The sequence below is a fragment of the Micropterus salmoides genome, unplaced genomic scaffold (genome assembly GCF_014851395.1).
Source record: "Micropterus salmoides isolate LMB-PRFRI ecotype aquatic unplaced genomic scaffold, ASM1485139v1 Ms_hic_scaffold_8, whole genome shotgun sequence".
Lineage (NCBI taxonomy): Eukaryota > Metazoa > Chordata > Actinopteri > Centrarchiformes > Centrarchidae > Micropterus > Micropterus salmoides.
In genome coordinates this window covers 4,518,825-4,533,991 of record NW_024044570.1, presented here as the reverse complement: position 1 = coordinate 4,533,991, position 15,167 = coordinate 4,518,825, and the positions used below count along the sequence as shown (strand labels likewise).

At 42.7% G+C, this 15,167-nt stretch overlaps 2 protein-coding genes across 2 annotated transcripts in view; one reads left to right on the top strand and one right to left on the bottom strand.

Annotated features, from left to right (window-relative positions):
• The window catches only part of LOC119893321 (voltage-dependent calcium channel subunit alpha-2/delta-4-like), a 164,186-nt gene that overhangs the window by 28,789 nt on the left and 120,230 nt on the right, over positions 1–15,167 (bottom strand). The window lies entirely within an intron of this gene.
• Positions 3,532–14,336, top strand: LOC119893320 (leucine-rich repeat and transmembrane domain-containing protein 2-like). The gene is made up of 4 exons (XM_038705394.1): positions 3,532–3,897; positions 11,118–11,259; positions 11,738–12,421; positions 12,754–14,336. Exons 2-4 carry the CDS (start codon positions 11,211–11,213, stop codon positions 13,224–13,226), a joined length of 1,206 nt encoding a protein of 401 aa, XP_038561322.1. The 5' UTR covers positions 3,532–3,897; positions 11,118–11,210; the 3' UTR covers positions 13,227–14,336.

The following is a 15,167-nucleotide window of genomic DNA, read 5'->3' as shown; positions in this document are numbered from 1 at the left end:
AGTGATTAATCTCTGCCTTATACTGTTCAGCTTTTACCTTGAGCTCCTTATCTGACATATTAGAAAATAAACAACATTTAACAGCTATCCTGTTGTGTTGCTGGTCAGTGATGCAGATTCAAGTTCTACCTGAACTTAAATTGTATTGTCCCCAATTGGAAATAAGCCAGTCTAATTATTGGTAATGCCTTAGAGCTCCAGCAAGGAGAACTGCATTTGTCTCCCTCAATCAAGTATTGGTTTCTTTGTGCCTCCTCCCGTTATTCCCTCTTTTTAATTCAATTATCATGCAGCAAGCACCCTCAACTTGTATTAGAATTTAAGTAATACTTGTTTAAAGCAACGTTATATGAGAACTTCATTAGGCCTCCATTATGGTCTTGTCTCATTTGTGGTCTGATAAGCAGTAAACTCCTTTAATTCAGTGCCTCATACTGTTGTTTTCCCAATATATGTTACTATAGCCGACCTGTGTGAGCGCGGAGTAGAATTGGAAAAACAATGAGTTACCGAGCTAGATTCTTATTGGTTGAAGATCCATAGTTAGTGGCGTGTGACGAAGTGCCGCAAAGCATTCCACTCCTCTCCAGGGAGATCGCACCCGCTCCACCCAAACTACATTAAAGAGGCTTCATTTTCCCCATTACAAGGCACTGTACCATCAAAATTGTCTGGAAGCTGCTATTTTAGGGTAAGATAGTTGCATGAACTGAACGATCCAAGTTAGTGAGAAATCCCTGTTTGCGCGACGGAGAGCTGAACAGTCATTTAAGAGAGTCAAGTTTTGAACTGGGACACGTTTACAAGCTCAGAGTGAAGCAGGAGGGTTGTAGCGGAGGGAAGAAATGTGATGCTGCATTTGTGTTCAGAGCGAGTTGTGACCTTTGGCTGCTTTAAACCTCTTAAGGCATCACGCTCCTTCATTCTTTTAAAATAGCCTCTCTGCAGACTCAGTGGTCTGCGGCTTTGCTCTGCTGTTTGATTTCATTTCTGTTTTTTTTCCCCCCTTCTCCTTTCCTGTCAGCAGCGTCCTTATCGCCGCCCTTCAGCGCTGCAGCTGCACTGTTTCTGCTGCAGTCTGCACTCTCAACAGAGTCTCCAGGCCGGGACAAAACACATCCGACACATTTATTCTACTTTCTACCGTCAATAACTCGCAGATATTTCACACGCTCTCAGGAAATGTGTCTTTTTATGGACACGAGGAGCACATTATGACAAAATGAGAGGATCTGCAGCTGCGTTTTTATTCTTACACATGTGCACTTTATTTTACTAGTCGACAACTTCTCCTGTGTAATGTCACTGTGTATCGAGGGTTATGCTGCAAACCCGAGTGCACCACTGAGAACATTAAAATTTTATGGTCCAATTTCCGACCAGCACTGTTTATATAACATATCACATGAGCTCCTGTTGGACGCCTTCGGACTGTATAATTCTCATTGTCTCCGTTGTTAATGGCAGTTAACAGCAAAAGCTGCTACAAAATCTGCTGCAACCGGTCAATTTCACCACTGTGATCAAGACATTTTCATCTAGTTTTGTCTCATCTGAAGCTTTTGTACTGACAATGTAGTAATGGCAACACACACAGACTGATCTATAGCCTTTTACACCAAAATTAGCGCTTATAGATAAATATTAACCTTTTGTTTGTTTGTGTACACGAGCTGTAGTCAGGATGTGGTTAGCTTAGCTTAGCATAAAAACTGGAAGCAGGGGGGGGGGGACAGTTAGTCTGTTGCTGTTCGAAGTGCAGCTTATATGTGCGTCTTAAATACATTGATATAGCAATCGACTCGTTTCACATTGCCAGGAGATGGTTTTGGCTTTTCTGTTTTATTCTGATGTCTCAAACAGGTCGTTTAACAGGGTTAGTAAACAGCAGAAAGCAGCACGGAGGCCAGTGACCCATAGACCAGAAAAATAAGGTGTAGCTGTGGTGTTATTGCAGCACCATGCTGGGCAGGTGACCGATGTGTTTACGGTGATTATGTGCTCTGAAAGACGTCACAGTGCAGATAAGAAGTCACAGCTGATGGACTGTTAGTATAACATGCTAATAATTCATAAACATATAGTTTTAATACACAAGGTTCTGGTAAAATTAAATAAAAATAAACACAAAATGGGTTTAGACATAAGATTAAATAGTCAAATAATCTTCACAGTTATGATTAGTTTAAGTTCAAAGATGTTAGTTAAGTGTTGCTAAAAGAATAGTTTAGCATTTTTTTCTTATTTACACCTCTAATACCATTTGGTTTCTTTCAACAAGTGAGGTGAGAAGATCAACAAGCTATCAACCTCACCTTATGTCTTTTTGTGTTACGTACAGAGATGGAGTCAAGATGTGGTTAGCTTAGCTTAGCATAAACAGTGGAAGCAGGGGGAAACAGCTAGTCTGTCGCTAAAGTTTAAAATTACACCTCACTAATTAAAAACAACAATTTGTAGAACTATTCCTTTATAAGAGTACTACTCCACCGATTCAGCATTTCACTGCTATATCACGGTCAGGCTCGTGATGGACAGCTTTTAAGGTTAAAGGATCAAAATAGATTTTTTTATTCCACACATTCTTCTTCTTCTTCCATGTCAAAACCTGCCGCCTACTGTACATTACCCATAATGCAGCTCGACCGGAGACAGTTTAGTCTGACATTTGGGTGTGTTATGGAGCATCTAGCCTTCAACTGTTGCAATAGAAATGCTGTTTGTTAACTAATGCCAAAATACTAACAATACAAACTAATGATTAAGATTTTCAATTGAAGGACCTCTCTGTGTCATACTTTATCCTTCTGTCTCACACTTTTAATCAATTTAATTCACTTTTGTAGACTTTAATGGAATTGATATTATGAAAACAATATTGCCAGAGTGTCTAAAAAGAATGGAGAGATCAAATAAACACATTTAAACATTAAATATCCTGATGAACAGTGATCGAAGCAGTATGAAAGTAAAATCAAATCGATTATAGTGATGGTTGCGGAGGATTAAATCAAGTTAAGGATTATTATGGATTTTCTGTTTGTTCCCTCAGTTCCATATTGTGTCAGAATATCCTGCCTGTCCATCTGCAAGTAGAAGCTGGTCTCTACATTTATCTAGTTTCCCTAGATTCACTGTTAAAAGATGATGCTGGTCATATCCTAAATTTGTCTTTTGCTGTATCACATTAAAAATTTCTCTCTCAGTCATTTTTTGGGTCAAACTCAAAAGTGCTCTATTGGCATAGTTCGGCACAGTGCTGCAAAGAAATACTACATATTATAGTCTCTCTCTCTCATTCAAAGTGCATCCCTCTCTCTCTTTTTTCATTCATTCAGAGCTCAGCCTGCAGCTGCAACACCCTCTGCTGTTACTATTTCTGTCAAACTCTGCTTTAATGCACATTACACACTCAGTACCACACACACACCATTAGCGGCAGCTCAGAGGCAGCATGCGAGCTCACTCTCTCTCGCTCTCTCTCTAAAACACACAGAGAGGCTCGCTCGCCCTCAGTTGGCAGACTGGGCGTGTGCTGGACAGAGATGTGGGAGGATCAGAGGGACCCGAAGCGATGAGGATGAATAGGAGAACGACGACGAGCGGCGTTTGATCCGGAGTAAAACTCCAGTCCAGCTTCTGGTTTGAAGACACCGTCAGACTCTGGTTTTAATGAGGAATCTAGCTTCTGGCGTTTTAAGCAGAGACCAGTTTCTGTCCTTGAAGACAAGTCCGGTTTCTGGGCTCAGATTTTAAAACACAAATCCAGGTTTTGGTTTTAAGACAGAAGAGCTTCAGTCCTTTTTTTTGGGCTTCTTTTCTGAACGCTGCAGATGAAGGAGAAGAACTGTTTCTGTCTTCATTCTCTGTTTGGAGGCTGAAGCAGCAGAGCAGATGGTGAGCGGTGTGTGTGTGTGTGTGTGTGTGGATACTGAATATACAACACGTGCATGTGCCTTTGAAAGCAATAAAGAGTGTGTGTTTGTTTGTCTATGCACACAATACAGCCAGACGTAAGTGGACAATTAATGCTACAGCAAACTGGATCTGCAACTAAAGATTATTTTCATGATTAATCAATTTACATTAGTTCATTTATCTGACTTACAATTGTTATACATGTCAGAGGTCGCACACCTCTGGAGCAACGAGGGGTTAAGTGTCTTGCTCAGGGACATAATGGTAGATAGGTCACAGTGGGGGATTGAACCTGGGCCGCTCACACCAAAGACATAGTCTTATCCATTGCACCATCACCACCCCCAATTAATGGTTTTGTCTATAATGTCGATCCCTGTTTCCAAGAGCCCAAAGTGGTGTGTTCAAATGTCGCTTTGTGCAACAAACGCAACAAAAAGTTGTTTTTAAAAAATAACATATGTTTGATTAGCAGCTTATCAAAACGCTTGCGCATTAATTTCAATAAACTAATTGTTGTTGCGGCTGCTTGTTGTATAGCACACACAGTTTGTATTCGTCTCTTTCCTGTGCACAAGGCCAGGTCAATAAATAAATGGTTTTCCCAGTTTGCTGTGGAAGAACTTGGCTGTCCTCAACCCCTTTGTGATGTACTGAAATACAGACTCTGAGACAAACCTGATCACCAAACATCAGTGTTGGACCTCACCAACGCTCTTGTTTCTAATGGGAGCAAATCTGAGGTAACAAAAATCTGATTTTAAAAATGTGAAACCAGAAGAGTGGAGGTTGTTTCAGCAGCATATCAATACCCATGGCTTTGGAACAACATGCCTACCACTATCACATATGGGCGTAATCTTCAGCTACTGTTTAATACAAGTGCATCTCTGTGCTTTTGATAGAGAGAGAGCCTCGAAGCATGTGGGAGTGAGCTTATGTGTGTGTTTTTGTGTGCAGTCAGCGTGTGTGTGTGTGTGTGTGTGCTTGTTGTGTACTTGTTCTCTGTCGTTTCCTCACTCATCCTGCCTCAGCGTGGATGCTGCAGTGTGTTTGTGCTCTCGGCCTTTTGGACCGAACGCTCAGCTGCCTCGTTCTCAGGCTGTTTGGAGAAAAAGTGCAGCCACGGGAGGGAGGGATGGAGGGTGGGGGTGGTGGTGGGCGGTGGGGGTTTAGGGGGGCCCTGTCAGAGGCCATTAAAGCAGCCAGTGGGACGCCACGTTAGAGCCCAGAATACCAGAGCGATGCACTGCAGATGAAGCAGGGAACATCACATCAGCAGGACTTCAGTGACAGAATCCAAACAGCAGCGTTTTAAATCGTGATAATAATACAGCACTTTACTACGTGAAAAAATGAATGTTTTGCTGGTCTGCTTTGTCAAACAGGCACCAAGAGGCTGAAAAAGGCAACTTGAGACCAGAGGGCTGCTGGTTTAAATCCATGGACCTTCAGGAAAACAGTGAACAATGGTCTAAAAAAAACACAGATGTGGCATCAGCAAGGTTTTTGCCAGAGATGTTTCGAAACCTCAAGGTTGGATTTGCTGCCGTCTTTGTCAGTTACTGCAATTAGCTGCTGAGAGCCAAAACTATTTGAAGGAAAAATGCAGCCTGAAGCTCTGCACAAAATTTTGGGTTGTTTCCCCATTCACTTCACTTCGGCCACAGATTTCCGGAGCAGCATGTTGAGGCCATTAGAGGAACTGCAGCTTAAAGCACCTCAGCACGGATATATATTTTTTATTTTTTGGTATTACCTGTTAACAAAAGGCTAGTTCACAAGAAGTGAGTAGTAACATGATAACCCAAGTGCATGAGTAAAAGCAGATGTAATAACAATGACTGTTAACTTAACGTAAACTGTGGTTGGCTGGCTAACAAGGTCACCTTCTCTAAACGCGCAATCAGATTGATCGGAGATGAAATGATCAGTTCAGAGATAGAAACGGAGAAAAACACAAACAGCTGTTCAGAGGCTCTATTGGACCTCCAGAAAGTGCATCATGCTCTCATCTTTGCCTCGTCCTGACTAGCTCACTGGTGTGAACACTGTACTGTGTATTGTGAAACTGCTTTAAATGCAAGTCTCAACAGATGTTTGATAATGACACAACAGTAAAAACAGTAAACAGAGAGCGAGCACATCAGAGGCGGGGCGGTGGTGGTGGGGTTCTCAACACCATCTGGACTCCTGAGCAGGCGCCTGCCCCACTCAGGGATTGAAACCACAGTTTTAATCTGTGACCCGTCACTGCTGCGTGGGCGTAATCTGGTTGATGGTGCTTTTCACAAGCTGTCATCACATTAGGACCTGTACTGTACAATTAAGTGAACAGCGTTTATTTGCCGCAGGAAACCAAACTTGTTGACTTGTAAGGTAGTAAAAACAAGCATGAAGTGGTGAGCCCTAACCACGGGAAAACAATGATTGGCAATGGAGGCATTTTACAAGGCATCTTTATCTGATTGGAAGAACTAGATATTAAACTTCAATATATTTGAATACCAACAAAATATGCCTCTAACATATCAAAAACTGACAACTTGGTATTGAAGTCATGGTCATACTATTAAAAATGAACCATGCTTCTCTGGACTGACTATCAGTGAATGTGCACAGTGTACTTTTCCATATCAAACCTGGCCTATTTTGTTTGATTAAACAAAACTAAGAATCTACAGCTATGCTAGCAGCACTCTGAGTCTGTGTGCTTCAAGGTAAATACCATGGTCAGCAGGCTACCATGTGCTAATTAGCAGGGAGGCTGATGGGAATGTCATTAGTTCTACAGGTATTTGGTTATATCCCAAAGTATTAAAATGTTGACCTGATGATGGCGCTAGATGAAAAGTCAGAGGATCAAAGTTATTAATTCTACATTGAATTCAGTGCCAATCCATCATGTAGATGTTCAGATTTTTCAATTGATAAGTAAAAACTTTGACCTTCTGGTGGCATTAGAGGGAAAGCCAGGGGATCACCAAGTCCTTAGGATACTCTGAAGTACCAAATTTCAGGGCAATGAATTCAATACCAAAGTAGCCTCTGTGTTCTCTGTGGTTTCTAAAGAGTCTAAAGAAAAAGACTTCATGTACTGCAGAGTGAGGAGAGCGATGGTGAATAGCAGAAAGGCAGCCAGGAGCAACTTCAGCTCTTGATAAACAGAAGATGACATACCAACCCCTACGTTTGCTTTTGTGTTGGTCCTCGGCTTGAAGCCATACACGTGTTTGAGCATGCAGCAGTGGGTGTGTGCGGTGTTTGGATGTCGTACAATGTTCTCAACAAGTCCCAAAGTAAGTCTTTTGACGAAGGCGTTGTAGGGGACTTGGTGTTTTCATTATTCGGCTCTGTCTTCAGGATTTATGTAAGGCGAGATCACGTTTTTTTTGTAAATCCTTCCTCCTGTTCTACGTCCATCTGCCGCTACAACCGACAGACAGGGAGTGGGGTCAGAGGTCATCTTCTCCACTGGATACTCTATGGTCTGATAAAGGCCCCGCTCATCCTCTTTTAAGCTGCTGTACAAGATCTAATGTGACTGTCATCAGTCACAGCTCTGAAACGGCCCAATATAACTGCATTTTCTGAAGCATGTTTTTTGCTGTAATTGTACATGTTTGCAGTTCACGATCTGACTAATTCCTTCTTTTTCCTCTTTTCTCTGTTATGTTACGTTAATACGGTGGCGTAATGTTTTGGGACAATTACAAACTTTCTGCGCAGGTAAATACATTTTCCATTGACCTCCACTGCCGTCAAATTTGCTTCGCTTTTAGTGCACACATTAAAACTACCTGACTAAGATTATAAAACGATTGCCTTAATGGCCGTAAGAAACCACTGAAGGTTCCGATTTGGTGATTTGCAGATCAAAAGATGAGTTGGGATAAACTTGGGCTAAATATGGTCGTAAAATGACAGCTGATATTATAGAGATAGATCGAGAGAGCGATAGATAGACAGAGCTAGAAATAGAAAGACAGAGAGACACAGACAAGATATGAGACACAATAAACAGTCAGTCACACACAAGCACATATACAGTATATGTCTATATGTAACAGACATCTCTAAAAATAAATATAGAAATTAAAAGTTTAAATTCATCCAATGGGATGAGACTTTCAAGTTGGCAGGTCCTTACTACGTGTTGAAATACAGTCAGAATAGTTTGAGACAAGAATCTCAACAAACACCATTATATTTCTGAGAAGAAACAAATGTCTCTGCAGATCTATGCAGAGAAGGGTGTTATGGGAAACCGTAGGTTGCAGAGACTCGAAGAGGAGCCTCGCACACGGACCTACCAAGGCTCGACAACTCACTGTGTGGCTGACTGCTTCATCTAAGTTCCTGTCAGGAGGCACATTTTGAAATGGATATGTTAATATTATACGCAAAATCCATACAGATCAAAAGAAAACAGCCAACGTCTCTGAGTTAAACCTGTGAGCGTGCACACTGGGAACCAAGCCTTTGGTAACAATGAATATTGGGTAGGAGATTAATGCTAACTTTCACATGCATTGTTCATCTAGCTGTCCAAACGACCTCCCACCTTTGTTGCTTTGAGAGGAGAGTCATTATTTGCATGAGCACAAGAGGATATTTTGTTTTAAGCTTTTTTCTAGTTAAAAAACCTGCAGATAGCCTGAGCATCAGTGCTTGCTGTACATTATCCTCTATATGTGGAGGATTTGCTTATGATTATCATCTGGAAACTAAGGCTCTGACTTTGCACTTTGCATTCTTTGGGAGTTACATTTTATATCTCCTCCCATTATCTCCCTCCTCTACCTGCATTGTAATTTCTCCTGTTTTGTAATGTCAACTGTAGCCTAAAGGCACCTTGCCGCCTCACGCAGTCCGCGGGAGAGTGACTGGCATCTTTGTGCCAGTTTAACAAAAGGAAGACCTGCAACAAAAGAAAGACCCTGAGGCAGCGTTTTACTGGCTCTTTATAGCGGCTACAGACGGATGATGGAGTGACAGCACTTTTCTTTTCCTCTGCAACTTTATCTCTCATGCACACTTCCCCTGCGCATCTGAGTGCCGCAAACTGCCAGAGACATCAAGAGAAGGAAAATGAGTGATTTTAAAACGACCGAATCATCAAAAAAATACAAAACATTTTCTTAATTGTATGTGTGAAACAATGCTGACGCTCTACTCTACTGCAGCATACAGGAATTGGGAGTGGGTGTTAAGAAGACAGAAGTTGGCATTGACTTTTCTCCGGTGTTGGTTTTGCTGGATGAAAACAACAAGGGGATTATTTCACTTCATTACGAAGCTCCTTGTGTGTTCTTATCTGAGCAAAAAAAAATGAAAAGGATTGAGGACGAGAGCGAAATGCTGTGAATTACAGCACAACTCCGGCCTGTAATGCCAATATACTGTGGATTTGCTCTGCCAGAGGCTAAGCTCTTGATGTTTTTACATCAGTACACACGGAATACTCCACTTAATCTTGCATATCAAGATGCACGCTTTACGGCGGCTGTGAGGTTTGAGAATCCCTGGACCAGAGTGTGAACAAGTAAACCTTTCATTTGTTGACAATGTGATGGAAGGATGAAAGTAAAGGCATGTGGAGCTGAAACACATCAAAGTTTATCTAAACAAAGAGCAAAGGATTATCCCGTAGAAAAGTAAAGTGAAGTGGGACATGCACAAGAACATGAAACTCTCCTGGTTTTAATCACCAGTACAGTATCGGTGGTAGTTGAGACCCCATCCCCTGAAGCACTTTGACTATCTAAGCACTGTTTAAATGTAATTATTATTATTATAAAAAAAATTAACTCCGTTAGAAAATATCAGATTTTTTGGTAAATCAGTAAAAGAAAGAAACGTCTAATTGCACAGCGTTCAATTCTGCTGTGTGGTCTTCTAACAGCGAGCTGAAGCAGAACATTACGCTTTGTAGAAACATTTAGTAGTTTAAATCTGTTCGCTTTCAGATTCTGGGACTGGCGTCTTTCCTAGCGCTGGCCGATATTACCTTTTCTTCCCAGATTTATCGGTGTATGTGTCTGGCAATAAGTAGCATGGATGAAATGTACTGAAATGACAAAATATATTTATAAAGTAATTTAGCAAAAGAGTCACAATTGTATATTTTGTCCATTCGAGAGCACTGTCTGTTTTATGTGATGTATCTTCTGATCTGCACTGAGCCTGACGATTGGTGGACTTAATATAAACCTATGGTACAATTTAATGATCTGTTTTCTATATTGAGGAAAAATGAATCATTAAACTTTACAACTCCATATCTCCTGAATTGACCCTTTGCTAATCCCCGCCCCGAATACGCAGCTGACCAATCACAGCGCAGTATAGGGCTCATGGCTGCGCTCCATTAACTAATGCATTTACATTTTACATTTACTCATTTAACTGACGCTTTTATCCAAAGTGATTTACAATTGCTATACATGTCAGAGGTCGCACGCCTCTGGAGCAACTAGGGGCCAAGTGTCTTGCTCAGGGACTCAAACCCAGGTCTCTCACACCTAGCATGTGTCTTATCCATTGCGCCATCACCACCCCCTTGCATAAAGTGTCATTTTTTTACCTTTTTTTGCTGTGTTTTTCCAAGATAAAAGCTGTTCCTGGAGCACTTGTAATAATTAGAGTCGCAACCCAGAGAGGTTGAAACGAGAAGTACGATTTATTTCCTTTCCAAAACCTAAAACAAATCCAGAAATATGTAGGCAGTGGATTGTTCCTAGTTAGCTAAAGCTACTTAACTTACTACTGAATGTGATAAAAAATGTGTGCTAAACCTACTGTTCTGCTTTTTAATGATTGTAATAGTAAACAGAGACCTACCCAGCTGCACAGAAACAGTGTTGATCCTTAATATCGTAGTCATCTTTCTCAATAGTCAGGTAATCCAGTGGTTCACCTTTACACTCTGATCAGTAGGCTTTAGCTTCTGTCTTTATTTTTTCTGTCAGTCTGACAGCCTGAATACAACCTTCAAATGCACAACTGCAAAACTGTTTGCTTCTTTCTGAGATCGCTTTTTCCAAAAAATTAAACAATATTTCTCCGAGAAGTGCAGTTATCTACAGTGGCAGCGGCGTGATGAAAGTTCGACAGGTCTTGTTGGACTTTTACAGCAGTAACAAAGGGGGGCGTGGCTTATCGAAGGGTCAATTAACACCTCTTTTTCTGTTTTTCAGGACGCTCTCTTCAGCTGGACGTTGGTGTGATTCGGCAGAGTGAAGGACAGCCTGATGAGAGCCTAAAGTTGCAGTAGAGTCGAGGTGACAGACATGAAGAAGAACCTGGACCAGTATGGACAAAGTCACCTGGAGAGTCTGGGTGAGTGTGGACAGACACTTTATTCTTCACACGGTAAAAATTTAACTGATGCTTTTGTCCATGTTGAGAGGTGGGAAATATAGAACATGTATACTTTGTAATCTGCTTCTATATGGACTCCACAGGTGTTAATGAAGTTGCTTTCCTTAAGTGTTGTTCTTGCAGTGTTGCTGACTTCTTTCGCTCCAAGCTCAATAGAGTTTGTAGAAAAATCTCCTCAAACTAATTCAGATTTAACAAGATGGATTTTTAATCTGAAGCAAAAATTTGATGGTTTGAAATGGATATTTATTGAGCTCGAGTACCTCCAAATCTCCATGAACTCGATGATTCGTGGTCTGGTTATTGAGACAAAATCCTACCAACTTGGAAAATGTGAATTCACAGACTCAGACTGAGAGTAACAACAGAGTATTAGGTCCAAACTGTAGCCCAACAGAATTGACAACAAGTTTGGTTTGTTTCTCTTGTTTTTCAGTCTGTGCAGCCCTGTCCAGCCTGGTTTTCCTTCTACTGGGACTGCTGGGCTCGGTCCATGGCTGTCCTGGTGTCTGCACCTGCTATGGTAACACTACTGACTGCTCGGCTGTCGGCCTTCTCTCTCTGACACCCATCTTAGCGCTGCTGGACCCCGACTCTCTGATCCTTCGCTTACCCCAGAACAACCTCTCCTCTCTGGGCACAACTGAGCTGTCGAACCTCAGCAGCCTGGAGCTGCTGGATCTTTCCCAGAACCACTTTTCCACCCTGCAGCCTGGAGCTTTCTCGGGCCTGAGCGGCCTACGCTGGCTCAATATCTCCGCCAACTACCTCGGGGCGCGACCGGCGACCTCTGACCCCAACAACAGCTCAGAGGTTCTGCAGGGCTCAAATGGAAGTCAAGGGAGCGTTGGCCTGAGCAAGGAGGTTTTTAAGGGGCTGTGGCGTCTACGAGGGCTCGACTTGTCCTCCAATGGCCTCATGTGGCTGCCCAAAGGCCTACTGGATGCACTTCCAAGACTCACCTGGCTGTCCTTGGCCGGGAACCGGTTGGTGACCCTCGACAGAATCACCTTCGAGCCCCTGGTGGGGCTACAGCAGCTCCAGCTGGCGGGAAATCCCTGGGAGTGTGACTGCAAGCTGAGAGACTTCAAGCACTGGATGGAGTGGTTGATTTACAGGGGTGAGCAGGGCTGTTAGCAGGCCTCTCCAAATCTCAAATACTGTGAAGTTGATAGTTTTGGTAGTCGGCTTACAGTGCTTTAATACCATGCCGGAGAGAATCACTTTGTATTTCAAGTCTGTACTTGAAAAGATGTCTAATCGAAGCGATTAATCTCCGCACTGCAGGATGGATGTATGCTGAGCAAAGACATCTAAGAATATAACGACCTCCTTCTCTCTAAATCCTCTTCTGTCTCTCCCGGTTTCTTTCTTCCTCCATTCCTCTACATCTTCTCCCTCCCTGGCCTTCTCCCTATCCGTTTTTATTCCCTCCCTCTATCTGTTTTATAGATGGGCAGGTAGATGTGATGCAGTGCAGTCTCCCGGGGGATTTGAAGGGCAGAGACATCCGCAGCGTGCCAGCAGAGATGTTCAACTACTGCCTGCAGAGTCCGGCCAAAGAGGGCGCCTCGAGTTATGTCACCCGGCATCCCTGCCCGCCCGGTCGGATCAGCAGCAACGATGAATGTGTTCGCCAGCGGTACCGGCCTGTCAGTGTCCGCCGAGCTCACGGCACGCAAATAGTTGCAGGTGTGATTTGTGGCACAGTGTGCATCATGATGGTGGTCGCGGCAACTTACGGCTGCGTCTATGCCTCGCTGATGGCGCGGTACCAGAGGGAGCAGAAGAGCCGCGGCCAGCCTCTGATGGCCGAGTCCGGAGCCGAGACGGACATGGAGGACGGGCAAATGAACTCCCCAGAGGAAACGCTACCCAAAGAGGCTTGCGGCATCGTGCAAGGGTATCGAATCAGCAGCTTCTGACCCACTGCTGTTTACTGATTTAAGATCCTTCCAGGACACGCTAGCTGCTTCTGCTCTCATCACTGATGACACGACGTCTGGAGAGAGAAACCCCGCAGCTCTGCGATTGTGCTGAAAATCGCAGACTGATTGTACAGCTAATGGATTGGACTGGATTCAGCGAAACTGGAATGCTGCGGCACTTCCTTTAATGTATGGATGCTCTGAATTGTTATTCCCCGCGCTGCATCTCTCAACCAGCTTTAAAAACCCTCTGAAGCTGCTGTTTGGCACTTCTGCACCTTGACTTCCTTTCATCTGTGTTTTTGATTCTTCTTTAGAAATATGGAACCTTTTTGTTCAAGCAGTCTGTCTTTGTATCTGAGCCCAACAAGCACAAGCTCCAAAAGTATAAAAGTCTTTGAAATGTGACATTTCTCCTCTTGTTTGTTGCACAAATGCTCTTTCTCTTTATTTTTATAGATACGTTATGTGCATTTTATGTTTATCTTAAATTTCCCCACTTTGAGAAATGATTCTTTGGATGCCCTGTTGAATTCCCTCCAAATAACAGACAGTTTAAACCATAATAAGAGTTCTGCTGCTGTCAGGGAAGTGTTGCTTCAAGCTGTGTAAACTGCTTTCAAACAATACAAGAGCTGTACTGCCACCTAGAGGTCAAGCTTTGAGCTACAACGCCTTTCAATCCAGCACAAACCAACTCTCAAGCTCTCCTACGAGGTAAAACTAAAAATATTCCCAGCATAGTCAAAGTATGAGATACTGAATGAAAATGTAACATATACTGTAACTTTCGTGTGTTTTCATTTATTTTAAGCCATATTTTCTGTGAAAAGCACATGAACCATTGTCTCAACTCCAGGACTGTTGATCATGCTGAAGATAATAAACTCTATTTATCTAAACTGTATTTCTCCTCTTAAAAACAAGACAGCTCAGCTCACACGACATTCAAATCGGATGATCCAACAAGAGCCGTAAAAACCACATTCATCAAACCACTAAAAAGAAAAGAGCCAGAAAGAACATGGTCATGTTTTTCTCCTGATCATGTCAAGAAATCCTGCTGCAATCCTCTCAGGACAGGTCGAGCCGAGGAATACTGATGGAATTCATCAGGTCTCTTGACTTAGACATTTACAGTGGGTACGGAAAGTATTCAGACCCCTTTAAATTTTTCACTCTTTGTTTCATTGCAGCCATTTTCCAAAAATCAAAAAAGTTCATTTTATTTCTCAGTAATGTACACTCAGCACCCCATCTTGACAGAAAAAAACAGAAATGTAGAAATTTTTGCAAATTTATTAAAAAAGAAAAACTGAAATATCACATGGTCATAAGTATTCAGACCCTTTGCTCAGTATTTAGTAGAAGCACCCTTTTGATCTAATACAGCAATGAGTCGTTTTGGGAAAGATGCAACAAGTTTTTCACATCTGGATTTGGGGATCCTCTGCCATTCCTCCTTGCAGATCCTCTCCAGTTCTGTCAGGTTGGATGGTAAACGTTGGTGGACAGCCATTTTCAGGTCTCTCCAGAGATGCTCAATTGGGTTTAAGTCAGGGCTCTGGCTGGGCCATTCAAGAACAGCCACGGAGTTGTTGTGAAGCCACTCCTTCGTTATTTTAGCGGTGTGCTTAGGGTCATTGTCTTGTTGGAAGGTAAACCTTCGGCCCAGTCTGAGGTCCAGAGCACTCTGGAAAAGGTTTTCGTCCAGGATATCCCTGTACTTGGCCGCATTCATCTTTCCCTCGATTGCAACCAGTCGTCCTGTCCCTGCAGCTGAAAAACACCCCCACAGCATGATGCTGCCATCACCGTGCTTCACTGTTGAGACTGTATTGGACAGGTGATGAGCAGTGCCTGGTTTTCTCCACACATACCGCTTAGAATTAAGGCCAAAAAGTTCTATCTTGGTCTCATCAGACCAGAGGATCTTAT

Bases quoted from the DNA above. Each gene is read 5' to 3' on its own strand.
- LOC119893320 (XM_038705394.1), top strand. From the start codon at position 11,211: ATGAAGAAGAACCTGGACCAGTATGGACAAAGTCACCTGGAGAGTCTG. The intron at 11,260-11,737 runs GTGAGTGTGGAC...CTTGTTTTTCAG, and splicing joins AAGTCACCTGGAGAGTCTGG to TCTGTGCAGCCCTGTCCAGC. The intron at 12,422-12,753 runs GTGAGCAGGGCT...TCTGTTTTATAG, and splicing joins GGAGTGGTTGATTTACAGGG to ATGGGCAGGTAGATGTGATG.